Genomic DNA, 16443 nt, shown 5'->3' with positions numbered 1-16443 from the left:
TCAGTGACACTGTCCTGTTCAGTGACACTCTTTCCTGTTCAGTGACACTCTTTCCTGTTCAGTGACACTCTTTCCTGTTCAGTGACACTGTCCTGTTCAGTGACACTCTTTCCTGTTCAGTGACACTCTTTCCTGTTCAGTGACACTCTTTCCTGTTCAGTGACACTCTTTCCTGTTCAGTGACACTCTTTCCTGTTCAGTGCCACTCTTTCCTGTTCAGTGACACTCTTTCCTGTTCAGTGACACTCTTTCCTGTTCAGTGACACTCTTTCCTGTTCAGTGACACTCTTTCCTGTTCAGTGCCACTCTTTCCTCTTCAGTGACACTCTTTCCTGTTCAGTGACACTCTTTCCTGTTCAGTGGCACTCTTTCCTGTTCAGTGGCACTCTTTCCTGTTCAGTGACACTCTTTCCTGTTCAGTGACACTCTTTCCTGTTCAGTGGCACTCTTTCCTGTTCAGTGACACTCTTTCCTGTTCAGTGGCACTCTTTCCTGTTCAGTGCCACTCTTTCCTCTTCAGTGCCACTCTCCCTGTTCAGTGCCAGTTTTTCCTGTTCAGTGCCAGTTTTTCCTGTTCAGTGCCACTCTCCCTGTTCAGTGCCAGTCTCCCTGTTCAGTGCCAGTTTTTCCTGTTCAGTGCCACTCTCCCTGTTCAGTGCCACTCTCCCTGTTCAGTGCCACTCTCCCTGTTCAGTGCCACTCTCCCTGTTCAGTGCCACTCTCCCTGTTCAGTGCCACTCTCCCTGTTCAGTGCCACTCTCCCTGTTCAGTGCCAGTCTCCCTGTTCAGTGCCAGTTTTTCCTGTTCAGTGCCACTCTCCCTGTTCAGTGCCACTCTCCCTGTTCAGTGCCACTCTCCCTGTTCAGTGCCACTCTCCCTGTTCAGTGCCACTCTCCCTGTTCAGTGCCAGTCTCCCTGTTCAGTGCCAGTTTTTCCTGTTCAGTGCCACTCTCCCTGTTCAGTGCCACTCTCCCTGTTCAGTGCCACTCTCCCTGTTCAGTGCCACTCTTTCCTCTTCAGTGCCAGTCTTCCTGGTACAATAGTGCCCCCCCCCCCCAAGATAATAAAGAATGTATTGCAGACATCTCAGAACAAATTAGGTCAGGATTATTCTAAAACATCTTGACTATTCCCACGACGAAAGCTTTCAGATGACTTAAAGTGGAGGAGAGAGAGTCGCTCAGATAAAATGGTGTCTTGTACATCAGATTGTCCACAGTACGGTCCCCTAGGTCCTTACGTAACTATTTTAACTTAGTCCCGGGTTAACCGTTTACTAGTCAACTAGAAGGAGTCAAACTGACGAGGTTCCTTTCTAGATTTATAAAGTGGTACGAGGGGGAAAATAAACATGTTTATTTTTTTATTTTTTTATACTCCGCTGCCGTTCTTTGGAATAATCTTTTAAATTTATAAACCTTCTTTAGGTCGTTTGAGGTTCTCACTGGAAAAACAAAATGGCTGAATAGTAGCGTGTCTGAAAAGTGAGTGGTGAGATTCAAGTAGGTGACAGAGAGGGAAATGCATGGGATATGGAGCCTGTTTAATATAATGTGATTGTCTGGTATGTATTTATATATATATATTTTAGGGATTGTTTTTATATTTAAGAGTTTGTGAGACAAAGAAGATGTACCATAGTTGTTTATTAGGAACAGAAATTATATTAATTATCAGATGTGAAACAAACAACAATGGTCTGTTGTCATTGTCTGTTGTCATTACAATCGCCGCCTAACCTTGTTGTAATTCCCACTTCCTGTTTACCTCTTTCCCACTTCCTGTTTACCTCTTTCAAAAGGACCACAACAGAAATAAGCTGTGAAGCTCCTTCATGATTTTCTTAAATTGTATGTAAATAAATTCAAATAAATTCAATCAATCAATGACGACAATCTCTCCACACCGCCCTCACCCACCCGGATAAGAGGAATACCTCTGTGAGAATGTTCATTGACTACAGCTCAGCGTTCAACACCATAGTCCCTTCCCAAGCTCGTCACCAAGCATAGAGGACTCTGGGTCTGAACACGTCTCTCTGCTGACCTGAATCCTGGACTTCCTGACTGGCCGGGCACCAGGTGGTGAGGGTAGGTAACATAACCTCCGCCACGTTGACCCTCAACACGGGGGACTCTGAGAGGTGTGTGGTCAGTCCCCTCATGTACTCCCTGTTCATCCACGACTGAGTGGCCACGCACGGACTCCAACACCATCGTCAAGTTCTGACGACACGACGGTGGTAGGCCTGTTCACCGGCGACGATGACACAGTCTACGGGGAGGAGGTCAGTGACCTGGCAGCCTGGTGTCGGGACAACAACGTCTCCTTCAACGCCAGTAAGATCAAGGAGCTGATTGTGGACGACAGGAAACGGGGGGGAGGGGGGCCCTTTCCACATCGACGGGGCTGCAGTGAAGTGGGGTCGAGAGCTTCAACTTCCTCAGGGTCCAAATCACTAAGGACTTCAAATGGTCCACACACACACACACACACACACACACACACACACACACACACACACACACACACACACACACACACACACACACACACACACACACACACACACACTGACACATGTAACGGATGTGAAATGGCTAGCTAGTTAGCGGGTACGCGCTGCTAGCGTTTCAATCAGTTACGTCACTTGCTCTGAAACCTAGAAGTAGTGTTGCACCTTGCTCTGCAAGGGCCGTGGCCTTTGTGGAGCGATGGGTAACGATGCTTCGTGGGCGACTGTTGTTGATGTGTGCAGAGGGTCCCTGGTTCGCGCCCGTGTCGAGGGGACGGTTTAAAGTTATACTGTTACACACACACACACACACACACACACACACACACACACACACACACACACACACACACACACACACACACGTGAAGAAGGAGCGACAGAGCCTCTCCCCCCTCAAAAAAGCTTCTACAGCTGCGCCATCGAGAGCCTCTTGACTGACTGCATCATTGCTTGGTACGGCAACTGCACCGCCCTCAATCGCATGGCGCTACAGAGGGTGGTGCGGACATCCCAGTACATCCCTGGGGCCGAGCTCCCTGCCATCCAGGACCTCCATATCAGAGGGCGGTGCGGACAGCCCAGTACATCCCTGGGGCTGAGCTCCCTGCCATCCAGGACCTCCATATCAGAGGGCGGTGCGGACAGCCCAGTACATCCCTGGGGCCGAGCTCCCTGCCATCCAGGACCTCTATACCAGAGGGCGGTGCGGACAGCCCAGTACATCACTGGGGCTGAGCTCCCTGCCATCCAGGACCTCCATATCAGAGGGCGGTGCGGACAGCCCAGTACATCCCTGGGGCCGAGCTCCCTGCCATCCAGGACCTCTATACCAGAGGGCGGTGCGGACAGCCCAGTACATCACTGGGGCTGAGCTCCCTGCCATCCAGGACCTCCATATCAGAGGGCGGTGCGGACAGCCCAGTACATCCCTGGGGCCGAGCTCCCTGCCATCCAGGACCTCTATACCAGAGGGCGGTGCGGACAGCCCAGTACATCACTGGGGCTGAGCTCCCTGCCATCCAGGACCTCCATATCAGAGGGCGGTGCGGACAGCCCAGTACATCCCTGGGGCCGAGCTCCCTGCCATCCAGGACCTCTATATAAAAGGCAGTGTTGAAAGGAAGGCCCGTATAATTGTTACAGACTCCAACCACCCAATACATAGACAGTTCTCTCTGCTTCCGCATGGCAAGTGGTACCGGAGCGTCAAGTCTGACACCAACAGGTTCCTGAACAGCTTCTATCCCCAAGCCATGAGACTCTTAAATAGCTAACAGAATGACTACAGGTCTATATTCTACCTCCCATCACTCCAGTATCCCTGTACATTGTTAATATGGTACTGACCCTGTATATAGTCACCTTACCCCTATACATATCTACCTCCATCACTCCAGTATCCCTGTACATTGTTAATATGGTACTGACCCTGTATATAGTCACCTTACCCCTATACATATCTACCTCCATCACTCCAGTATCCCTGTACATTGTTAATATGGAACTGACCCTGTATATAGTCACCTTCTCTCTATACATATCTACCTCCATCACTCCAGTATCCCTGTACATTGTTAATATGGTACTGACCCTGTATATAGTCACCTTACCCCTATACATATCTACCTCCATCACTCCAGTATCCCTGTACATTGTTAATATGGTACTGACCCTGTATATAGTCACCTTACCCCTATACATATCTACCTCCATCACTCCAGTATCCCTGTACATTGTTAATATGGAACTGACCCTGTATATAGTCACCTTACCCCTATACATATCTACCTCCATCACTCCAGTATCCCTGTACATTGTTAATATGGTACTGACCCTGTATATAGTCACCTTACCCCTATACATATCTACCTCCATCACTGCAGTATCTCTGTACATTGTTAATATGGTACTGACCCTGTATATAGTCACCTTACCCCTATACATATCTACCTCCATCAATCCAGTATCTCTGTACATTGTTAATATGGTACTGACCCTGTATATAGTCACCTTACCCCTATACATATCTACCTCCATCACTCCAGTATCTCTGTACATTGTTAATATGGTACTGACCCTGTATATAGTCACCTTACCCCTATACATATACACCTCCATCACTCCAGTATCCCTGTACATTGTTAATATGGTACTGACCCTGTATATAGTCACCTTACCCCTATACATATCTACCTCCATCACTCCAGTATCCCTGTACATTGTTAATATGGTACTGACCCTGTATATAGTCACCTTACCCCTATACATATCTACCTCCATCACTCCAGTATCCCTGTACATTGTTAATATGGTACTGACCCTGTATATAGTCACCTTCCCCCTATACATATCTACCTCCATCACTCCAGTATCCCTGTACATTGTTAATATGGAACTGACCCTGTATATAGTCACCTTACCCCTATACATATCTACCTCCATCACTCCAGTATCCCTGTACATTGTTAATATGGTACTGACCCTGTATATAGTCACCTTACCCCTATACATATCTACCTCCATCACTCCAGTATCCCTGTACATTGTTAATATGGTACGGACCCTGTATATAGTCACCTTCCCCCTATACATATCTACTTCCATCACTCCAGTATACCTGGTACTATATATTGATTTCTTCATTGTTGGTAAATGAGCTCGTAAGAAAGGCGTCTCACTGTACTTGTGCATGTGACAATAACACGTTAAACTTGTCCAAGACTACCACCTAGTGGACAGTTTATTTACTAAAAACGTTTTATCAACTTGACCGGATCCAGTTTGGCCCTCACGACTAGCCGTCGGCAACGCGTCCTGGCAACGGGGGTATGGAACTAGACTTTAATTTAGCAAGCCGGTTATCTCGACAACGGAGAACAATACGTTACCGGTTATATATTCTTAAGTTATAATATTTATGTTTGTTCACTATACTTTTTTAAATTGTCAAGTTATCGTATGAAGCGGGATGGCTATCAACAACCCATCAGTGTTTCTGTTGATGATAAACGGACAGATAGAGGGGGCGAATGTGAGTAGCTAGCTAACGTTAGTAACGAGCTAGCTAAGAATCTAACGTTAGTAACGAGCTAGCTAAGTATCTAACGTAAGTAACGAGCTAGCTAAGCATCTAACGTTAGTAACGAGCTAGCTAAGCATCTAACGTTAGTAACGAGCTAGCTAAGCATCTAACGTTAGTAACGAGCTAGCTAAGTATCTAACGTAAGTAACGAGCTAGTTACGCATCTAACGTTAGTAACGAGCTAGCTAAGCATCTAACGTTAGTAACGAGCTAGCTAAGCATCTAACGTTAGTAACGAGCTAGCTAAGTATCTAACGTTAGTAACGAGCTAGCTAAGCATCTAACGTTAGTAACGAGCTAGCTAAGCATCTAACGTTAGTAACGAGCTAGCTAAGCATCTAACGTTAGTAACGAGCTAGCTAAGCATCTAACGTTAGTAACGAGCTAGCTAAGCATCTAACGTTAACAAGCTAAAATGAGGCGGATCATATTAGATAACTTCACTGCTTTTTGAATAATATGTTCTTTAAAACTATCGTGTTCATTTGCTTTTCGGCCCATTCTCTCTGATCTGTTGTCAGTTTCCAGAGTATGATGACCTGTACTGTAAATACTGCTTCGTCTACGGACACGACTGGGCTCCCACCTCGGTGAGTGACACCGAGTCATCTGGAACATGTTGAAGAGATAACATAATACACTTGTTTTACTAGCTAGCAACTACTAACTACTTAAATAGCTGCATGTCCAGTGATGCAGGGAACTTGTAAATCTTTGACTTCAAAACAACTGGAAACTCGGACGAAAACGAGCACCGACTGGTAAAAATCGATTTGAACATTCATCCAACTCGGGAATTCGGGCCTCTTTCTACGGCTCCGACCTGAAGATCACAGACGTCATGATTTGACCTATTTTCCCGAGTTCCCAGTTGTTTAAAGAGGCATCAATATCTCACCTCTCCTCCCCCCTCTCTTTCCACCTCTCCTCCTCTCTCCCTCCCCTCCTCTCCCCTCCTCTCTCTCCAGGGTCTAGAGGAGGGAATATCTCAGATTACATCTAAAGGCAGAGACTCTCCTCAGAGAATGATCTGGAACTTTCCTCTGGAGATCACCTTCAAGAGCACCAACCCCTTAGGCTGTGAGACACACACACACACACACACACCCTTCTCCCTCTCCTCCCAACCCCTTAGGCTGTGAGACACACACACCCTTCTTACCATAGCAGACAGTTGATACCACAGCTCTAACACTGTGTTGTATGTACCCAGGGCCTCAGATCGTGGTGAGTGTCTACGGTCCTGATACGTTTGGTAACGATGTGGTCAGAGGATACGGAGCCACACACATCCCCTTCACTCCTGGACAGTCAGTATCTCTCCTCCTCCTCCTCTCTCCTGGACAGTCAGTATCTCTCCTCCTCCTCTCTCCTGGACAGTCAGTATCTCTCCTCCTCCTCTCTCCTGGACAGTCAGTATCTCTCCTGGACAGTCAGTATCTTTCCTGGACAGTCAGTATCTCTCCTCCTCTCTCCTAGACAGTCAGCATCTCTCCTGGACAGTCAGTATCTCTCCTCCTCCTCTCTCCTGGACAGTCAGTATCTCTCCTCCTCCTCTCTCCTGGACAGTCAGTATCTCTCCTGGACAGTCAGTATCTTTCCTGGACAGTCAGTATCTCTCCTCCTCTCTCCTAGACAGTCAGCATCTCTCCTGGACAGTCAGTATCTCTCCTCCTCCTCTCTCCTGGACAGTCAGTATCTCTCCTGGACAGTCAGTATCTTTCCTGGACAGTCAGTATCTCTCCTCCTCTCTCCTAGACAGTCAGCATCTCTCCTGGACAGTCAGCATCTCTCCTCCTCTCTCCTAGACAGTCAGCATCTCTCCTGGACAGTCAGCATCTGTCCTCCTCTCTCCTGGACAGTCAGCATCTCTCCTGGACAGTCAGCATCTCTCCTCCTCTCTCCTGGACAGTCAGCATCTCTCCTGGACAGTCAGCATCTGTCCTCCTCTCTCCTGGACAGTCAGCATCTCTCCTGGACAGTCAGCATCTCTCCTCCTCTCTCCTGGACAGTCAGCATCTGTCCTCCTCTCTCCTGGACAGTCAGTATCTCTCCTGGACAGTCAGCATCTCTCCTCCTCTCTCCTGGACAGTCAGCATCTCTCCTGGACAGTCAGCATCTCTCCTCCTCTCTCCTGGACAGTCAGCATCTCTCCTGGACAGTCAGCATCTGTCCTCCTCTCTCCTAGACAGTCAGCATCTCTCCTGGACAGTCAGCATCTCTCCTCCTCTCTCCTGGACAGTCAGCATCTGTCCTCCTCTCTCCTGGACAGTCAGTATCTCTCCTGGACAGTCAGCATCTCTCCTATAATGTAACCTCTTTTTTTCAGACACACCAGAACCATCCCAATGTTTGTTCCTGAATCCACATCAAGACTACAGAAATTCACAAGGTAACGTGTGTGTTAGTGTGTGTGTTTAATGCTGGGGGGCTAAATGCTGGGGGGGCTACATGCTGGGGGGCTAAATGCTGGGGGGCTAAATGCTGGGGGGCTAAATGCTGGGGGGCTAAATGCTGGGGGGCTACATGCTGGGGGGATAAATGCTGGGGGGCTACATGCTGGGGGGCTACATGCTGGGGGGCTACATGCTGGGGGGCTAAATGCTGGGGGGCTACATGCTGGGGGGCTAAATGCTGGGGGGCTAAATGCTGGGGGGCTACATGCTGGGGGGCTACATGCTGGGGGGCTACATGCTGGGGGGCTACATGCTGGGGGGCTAAATGCTGGGGGGCTAAATGCTGGGGGGCTACATGCTGGGGGGATACATGCTGGGGGGCTACATGCTGGGGGGCTAAATGCTGGGGGGCTACATGCTGGGGGGCTACATGCTGGGGGGCTACATGCTGGGGGGGCTACATGCTGGGGGGCTAAATGCTGGGGGGATAAATGCTGGGGGGCTACATGCTGGGGGGGCTACATGCTGGGGGGCTACATGCTGGGGGGCTACATGCTGGGGGGCTAAATGCTGGGGGGCTACATGCTGGGGGGGCTACATGCTGGGGGGCTACATGCTGGGGGGCTACATGCTGGGAGGCTACATGCTGGGGGGCTACATGCTGGGGGGCTACATGCTGGGGGGCTAAATGCTGGGGGGCTACATGCTGGGGGGCTAAATGTTGGGGGGCTACATGCTGGGGGGATACATGTTGGGGGGCTACATGCTGGGGGGCTACATGCTGGGGGGCTACATGTTGGGGGGCTACATGCTGGGGGGCTAAATGTTGGGGGGCTACATGCTGGGGGGCTACATGTTGGGGGGCTACATGCTGGGGGGCTACATGCTGGGGGGCTACATGCTGGGGGGATAAATGCTGGGGGGCTACATGCTGGGGGGCTACATGCTGGGGGGCTACATGCTGGGGGGCTAAATGTTGGGGGGCTACATGTTGGGGGGCTACATGCTGGGGGGCTAAATGTTGGGGGGCTACATGCTGGGGGGCTACATGTTGGGGGGCTACATGTTGGGGGGCTACATGCTGGGGGGCTAAATGTTGGGGGGCTAAATGCTGGGGGGCTACATGCTGGGGGGCTACATGCTGGGGGGCTACATGTTGGGGGGCTACATGCTGGGGGGCTACATGTTGGGGGGCTACATGCTGGGGGGCTACATGTTGGGGGGCTACATGCTGGGGGGCTAAATGTTGGGGGGGCTACATGCTGGGGGGCTACATGCTGGGGGGCTACATGCTGGGGGGCTAAATGTTGGGGGGCTAAATGCTGGGGGGCTAAATGTTGGGGGGCTACATGCTGGGGGGCTACATGCTGGGGGGCTAAATGCTGGGGGGCTACATGCTGGGGGGCTACATGCTGGGGGGCTAAATGCTGGGGGGCTACATGCTGGGGGGCTAAATGTTGGGGGGCTACATGCTGGGGGGCTAAATGCTGGGGGGCTACATGCTGGGGGGCTACATGCTGGGGGGCTACATGCTGGGGGGCTACATGCTGGGGGGCTACATGCTGGGGGGCTACATGCTGGGGGGCTACATGTTGGGGGGCTACATGCTGGGGGGCTACATGCTGGGGGGCTAAATGCTGGGGGGCTACATGCTGGGGGGCTAAATGCTGGGGGGCTACATGTTGGGGGGCTACATGCTGGGGGGCTAAATGCTGGGGGGCTACATGCTGGGGGGCTACATGCTGGGGGGCTACATGCTGGGGGGCTAAATGCTGGGGGGCTACATGCTGGGGGGCTAAATGCTGGGGGGCTACATGCTGGGGGGCTAAATGCTGGGGGGCTAAATGCTGGGGGGCTACATGCTGGGGGGCTAAATGCTGGGGGGCTAAATGCTGGGGGGCTACATGCTGGGGGGCTAAATGCTGGGGGGCTACATGCTGGGGGGCTAAATGCTGGGGGGCTAAGTGTGTGTGTGCTACATGCTGGGGGGCTAAGTGTGTGTGTGCTAAATGCTGGGGGGCTAAGTGTGTGTGTGCTACATGCTGGGGGCTAAGTGTGTGTGTGTGTGTGTGTGTGTTTAATGCTGGGGGCTAAGTGTGTGTGTGCTAAATGCTGGGGGCTAAGTGTGTGTGTGTGTGTGTGTGTTTAATGCTGGGGGCTAAGTGTGTGTGTGCTAAATGCTGGGGGCTAAGTGTGTGTGTGTGTGTGTGTGTGTGTGCTAAATGCTGGGGGCTAAGTGTGTGTGTGTGTGTGTGTGTGTGTGCTAAATGCTAAGTGTGTGTGTCTCTTCAGTTGGCTGCTGGGTCGACGTCCAGAGTTCACAGATCCTAAAGTAGTGGCCCAGGGAGAGGGAAGAGAAGGTAGGCTCTGGTGCTGTGTGTGTGTGTGTGTGTGTGTGTGTGTGTGTGTGTGTGTGTGTGTGTGTGTGTGTGTGTGTGTGTGTGTGTGTGTGTGTGTGTGTGTGTGTGTGTGTGTGTGTGTGTGTGTGATCTCTGCCGGGATTCATTTAAAGGCGTGTTGCTTCAGTTTCCCTCAACATTCATAGATCCCATTCATGGTAAACGCTGCGCATGTCGACTGACGCACAAATCCTTTAAAAAGCACATTGTAATGTTGGTAGGGCCTTTAAATGTATCCTGGAGTCTTCTCTCTCTCTACCATTTTTAAATGTATCCTGGAGTCTTCTCTCTCTCTCTACCATCTTTAAATGTATCCTGGAGTCTTCTCTCTCTCTCTACCATATTTAAATGTATCCTGGAGTCTTCTCTCTCTACCATCTTTAAATGTATCCTGGAGTCTTCTCTCTCTCTCTACCATATTTAAATATATCCTGGAGTCTTCTCTCTCTCTACCATCTTTAAATGTATCCTGGAGTCTTCTCTCTCTACCATCTTTAAATGTATCCTGGAGTCTTCTCTCTCACTCTACCATATTTAAATGTATCCTGGAGTCTTCTCTCTCTACCATCTTTAAATGTATCCTGGAGTCTTCTCTCTCTACCATCTTTAAATGTATCCTGGTGTCTCTCTCTCTCTCTACCATCTTTAAATGTATCCTGGAGTCTTCTCTCTCTCTCTACCATCTTTAAATGTATCCTGGTGTCTCTCTCTCTCTCTACCATCTTTAAATGTATCCTGGTGTCTCTCTCTCTCTCTACCATCTTTAAATGTATCCTGGAGTCTTCTCTCTCTCTCTCTACCATCTTTAAATGTATCCTGGTGTCTCTCTCTCTCTCTACCATCTTTAAATGTATCCTGGAGTCTCTCTCTCTACCATCTTTAAATGTATCCTGGTGTCTTCTCTCTCTCTCTACCATCTTTAAATGTATCCTGGAGTCTTCTCTCTCTCTCTACCATCTTTAAATGTATCCTGGAGTCTTCTCTCTCTACCATCTTTAAATGTATCCTGGAGTCTTCTCTCTCACTCTACCATATTTAAATGTATCCTGGAGTCTTCTCTCTCTACCATCTTTAAATGTATCCTGGAGTCTTCTCTCTCTACCATCTTTAAATGTATCCTGGTGTCTCTCTCTCTCTCTACCATCTTTAAATGTATCCTGGAGTCTTCTCTCTCTCTCTACCATCTTTAAATGTATCTTGGTGTCTCTCTCTCTCTCTACCATCTTTAAATGTATCCTGGAGTCTTCTCTCTCTCTCTCTACCATCTTTAAATGTATCCTGGTGTCTCTCTCTCTCTCTACCATCTTTAAATGTATCCTGGAGTCTCTCTCTCTACCATCTTTAAATGTATCCTGGTGTCTTCTCTCTCTCTCTACCATCTTTAAATGTATCCTGGAGTCTTCTCTCTCTCTCTACCATCTTTAAATGTATCCTGGTGTCTTCTCTCTCTCTCTACCATCTTTAAATGTATCCTGGTGTCTCTCTCTCTCTCTACCATCTTTAAATGTATCCTGGAGTCTCTCTCTCTACCATCTTTAAATGTATCCTGGTGTCTTCTCTCTCTCTCTACCATCTTTAAATGTATCCTGGAGTCTTCTCTCTCTCTCTACCATCTTTAAATGTATCCTGGTGTCTTCTCTCTCTCTCTACCATCTTTAAATGTATCCTGGAGTCTTCTCTCTCTACCATCTTTAAATGTATCCTGGAGTCTTCTCTCTCTCTCTACCATCTTTAAATGTATCCTGGTGTCTTCTCTCTCTACCATCTTTAAATGTATCCTGGAGTCTTCTCTCTCTCTCTACCATCTTTAAATGTATCCTGGAGTCTTCTCTCTCTCTCTACCATCTTTAAATGTATCCTGGAGTCTTCTCTCTCTCTCTACCATCTTTAAATGTATCCTGGTGTCTCTCTCTACCATCTTTAAATGTATCCTGGTGTCTCTCTCTCTCTCTACCATCTTTAAATGTATCCTGGAGTCTTCTCTCTACCATCTTTAAATGTATCCTGGAGTCTTCTCTCTCTACCATCTTTAAATGTATCCTGGAGTCTTCTCTCTCTCTCTCATCTTTAAATGTATCCTGGAGTCTTCTCTCTCTCTACCATCTTTAAATGTATTCTGGAGTCTTCTCTCTCTCTACCATCTTTAAATGTATCCTGCTGTCTCTCTCTCTCTCTACCATCTTTAAATGTATCCTGGTGTCTTCTCTCTCACTCACTGCCTCCTCTCCGTCTCTTCTCAGTGACCAGGGTCCGTTCCCAGGGTTTCGTCTCCCTCTCCTTCCACATCGTGACTAAAGACATGAAGAGACTGGGTTACGACACCACACCTTCCGAGACCGCGCACACTCTGACACACACTGCTACCGCCGGCATCGGACCGGGAGACCAGCCCTACAGCACGTGATGGACACACACAGGGACCAGAGACTAAACCACCTCCCTCCCTAACCCCTGTGTGTGTGTGGTCCAATCAGGACACTGTAGGTGTTACAGCACGTGATGGACACACACAGGGACCAGAGACTAAACCACCTCCCTCCCTAACCCCTGTGTGTGTGGTCCAATCAGGAGCAGCTGGACACTGTAGGTGTTAAGTGATGTCTGGTCTCTAGCCTGACTGATCCACTAGGCAAGTTGTTACAGAGATCTGACTGATCCAGGACCTGCTGATCCCCTCTATAATAAGGCTGGTTTAAAGACATCAGACTGATCCCCTCTATAATAAGGCTGGTTTAAAGACATCAGGCTGATCTAGGACCTGCTGATCCCCTCTATAATAAGGCTGGTTTAAAGACATCAGGCTGATCCCCTCTATAATAAGGCTGGTTTAAAGACATCAGGCTGATCCCCTCTATAATAAGGCTGGTTTAAAGACATCAGGCTGGTTTAAAGACATCAGGCTGATCCAGGACCTGCTGATCCCCTCTATAATAAGGCTGGTTTAAAGACATCAGACTGATCCCCTCTATAATAAGGCTGGTTTAAAGACATCAGGCTGATCCCCTCTATAATAAGGCTGGTTTAAAGACATCAGGCTGATCCCCTCTATAATAAGGCTGGTTTAAAGACATCAGTCTGATCTAGGACCTGCTGATCCCCTCTATAATAAGGCTGGTTTAAAGACATCAGACTGATCCCCTCTATAATAAGGCTGGTTTAAAGACATCAGGCTGATCTAGGACCTGCTGATCCCCTCTATAATAAGGCTGGTTTAAAGACATCAGGCTGATCTAGGACCTGCTGATCCCCTCTATAATAAGGCTGGTTTAAAGACATCAGGCTGATCCCCTCTATAATAAGGCTGGTTTAAAGACATCAGGCTGATCCCCTCTATAATAAGGCTGGTTTAAAGACATCAGACTGATCCCCTCTATAATAAGGCTGGTTTAAAGACATCAGGCTGATCTAGGACCTGCTGATCCCTTCTATAATAAGGCTGGTTTAAAGACATCAGGCTGATCCAGGACCTGCTGATCCCCTCTATAATAATCTATCTGGCCGGGGGGGATAACATTAATTTAGACCAGGATTCTCTCTGTTGAGCGGCGCTGTGGATGCAGTTTGTAAAAGATCATTTCCCCGTTGACCTATAAACAGCTTTTACATGAATGCAAACATTGCTTAAAAAAAAAAGAACGCAATTCAAATTAAATCAAATTTATTCATAAAGCCCTTTTTACATCAGCTGATGTCACAAAGTGCTGTACAGAAACCCAGCCTAAAACCCCCAAACAGCAAGCAATGCAGGTGTAGAAGCACGGTGGTAGGGAAAAACTCCCTAGAAAGGCCAAAACCTAGGAAGAAACCTAGAGAGGAACCAGGCTATGAGGGGTGGCCAGTCCTCTTCTGGCTGTGCCGGGTGGAGATTATAACAGAACATGGCCAAGATGTTCAAATGATCATAGATGACCAGCAAGGTCAAATAATAATAATCACAGTGGTTGTCGAGGGTGCAACAAGTCAACACCTCAGGAGTAAATGTCAGTTGGCTTTTCATAGCCGATCATTAAGAGTATCTCTACCGCTCCTGCTGTCTCTGGAGAGTCGAAAACAGCAGGTCCCCAGCCTCCCCGTTATTAACCAGGTGTTCGTAAGTCGACGTGTTCGGTCAGAGGACTTGTGTCTAGCTCAGGGAAGTCTAGTTACTGTGTTCGTAAAAAGGGGCCTGATTCAATCAGATGGGTTTTGACAGCGTCAAGAGCCGTCAGAGGGGCTCCTCTGCTGTTTATATCTAAAAAAGAGGGGGCGTTACCCGACGACTGCAGGGGGCGTTACCCGACGGCTGGAGGGAGGGGACGTTAAGATAAATCCTGCTCTCACTATTTGAATAGTTATTATCTGTTTTTACATTTTATATTTATTTAACTCGGCAAGTCAGTTAAGAACACATTCTTATTTACAATAACGGTCTAGGAACAGTGGGTTAAATGCCTTGTTCATGGGGGCAGAACGACAGGTTTTTACCTCGTCAGCTCGAGGGTTTTAACCTTTCGGTTACTAGTCCAACGCTCTACCCACTAGGCTCCGCTGCCGTCCCATGTTGATAAGCAACTGGTTTTAAGGTTAGCAGAAGGATTACATGCAGCCTTGTAAAAACACCTCGATTAGGCTGTTAGGAAAACCTCTGAGCTTCAGATCTGATCATCATTATCTTCTACACTTTCTCCTTCTGAGGGTCTTAACGCTAGTAGGACGGGGTGTGGCTTCGTGACAATGATCACCGATTGGACAGCCCTCACCTCCAGAAAATAAACATCCTAGCCTATAGCCTGTGCCGGTTAACGCGTGTTCTGTGTTTGTAATGTTGACGGATAATAAAACGTACTGTGTTTCATAACAAGGTGTAGTACTGTGTATCTCTGTTTCCGTTACAGTAGAAGGTGACGGCCAGTCACAGACCGAAAGCCAAATGGTTTCGCAACGGGAAAACCGGTTAACTCGAGCAAACGAAAAACGGGACCTGCCTGAATTTGTCCAATAGAAACTCTTAGTTTTTCCGTTGCAAAACCTGATCCGGTTTTGGAGTGAATGGGTTTCCGTTGCAAAACATTTAGAGACTAATGAATACACCCATGGTTGTACTGTGCGTTTCCAGCTGCACATCAGTCACACACACACACACACACGAGAGAAACAGGCCACACACGGAGATGTCATCCATTTTATTGGCCCATAGCAGCTCCAGGTGAAGCTGGTGTTAATATACCACCCGCCCCCCCCCACACTGATCCTATAAAACCCCAGGAAGGAACGACAGAATACAGACCACAATATATGTTACAATAATACAAATGATATAAATTATATTACATTATGATAATGTCAACCAGGTTAGCTCATCATCCAGACACAAGCAGCTCCCAGGAAATATTAAACCGTGTAAATAAAGACTAGAGTGAGAATAATACAAAATCTAAACATGGGACGCTTTCAGAACAGGAAGGAGTGTCATGTTGTCTGTGAAGGCTAGTAACCTCACAGCACCAGACTGTTGTCTGTGAAGGCTAGTAACCTCACAGCACCAGACTGTTGTCTGTGAAGGCTAGTAACCACACAGCACCAGACTGTTGTCTGTGAAGGCTAGTAACCACACAGCACCAGACTGTTGTCTGTGAAGGCTAGTAACCTCACAGCACCAGACTGTTGTCTGTGAAGGCTAGTAACCTCACAGCACCAGACTGTTGTCTGTGAAGGCTAGTAACCTCACAGCACCAGACTGTTGTCTGTGAAGGCTAGTAACCTTACAGCACCAGACTGTTGTCTGTGAAGGCTAGTAACCTCACAGCACCAGACTGTTGTCTGTGAAGGCTAGTAACCTTACAGCACCAGACTGTTGTCTGTGAAGGCTAGTAACCACACAGCACCAGACTGTTGTCTGTGAAGGCTAGTAACCACACAGCACCAGACTGTTGTCTGTGAAGCCTAGTAACGTCACAGCACCAGACTGTTGTCTGTGAAGGCTAGTAACCACACAGCACCAGACTGTTGTCTGTGAAGGCTAGTAACCTCACAGCGCCAGACTGTTGTCTGTGAAGGCTAGTAACCTTA

The 16443-nt window shown here is 48.3% G+C and overlaps 1 protein-coding gene across 2 annotated transcripts; it reads left to right on the top strand.

Moving 5' to 3' along the window:
• Positions 1–5307: 5307 nt before the first annotated feature.
• Positions 5308–15807, top strand: b9d1 (B9 protein domain 1). Of its 2 annotated transcripts, XR_011673897.1 has the most exons (8): positions 5308–5549; positions 6122–6190; positions 6569–6680; positions 6814–6910; positions 7930–7992; positions 10289–10356; positions 12636–13081; positions 13122–15807. XR_011673897.1 is itself a non-coding variant. In XM_071390956.1 (7 exons), exons 1-7 carry the CDS (start codon positions 5487–5489, stop codon positions 12797–12799), a joined length of 636 nt encoding a protein of 211 aa, XP_071247057.1. In that variant the 5' UTR covers positions 5308–5486; the 3' UTR covers positions 12800–15807. The 2 variants fall into 2 exon arrangements, 1 of the variants encoding a protein (XP_071247057.1); XM_071390956.1 differs by having other exon boundaries at positions 12636–15807.
• Positions 15808–16443: the final 636 nt, after the last annotated feature.

Source organism: Salvelinus alpinus, chromosome 1, assembly GCF_045679555.1.
Source record: "Salvelinus alpinus chromosome 1, SLU_Salpinus.1, whole genome shotgun sequence".
Classification (NCBI taxonomy): domain Eukaryota; kingdom Metazoa; phylum Chordata; class Actinopteri; order Salmoniformes; family Salmonidae; genus Salvelinus; species Salvelinus alpinus.
Note: the sequence above shows the minus strand (reverse complement) of the source record. Positions and strands in the feature narration are given on the sequence as shown.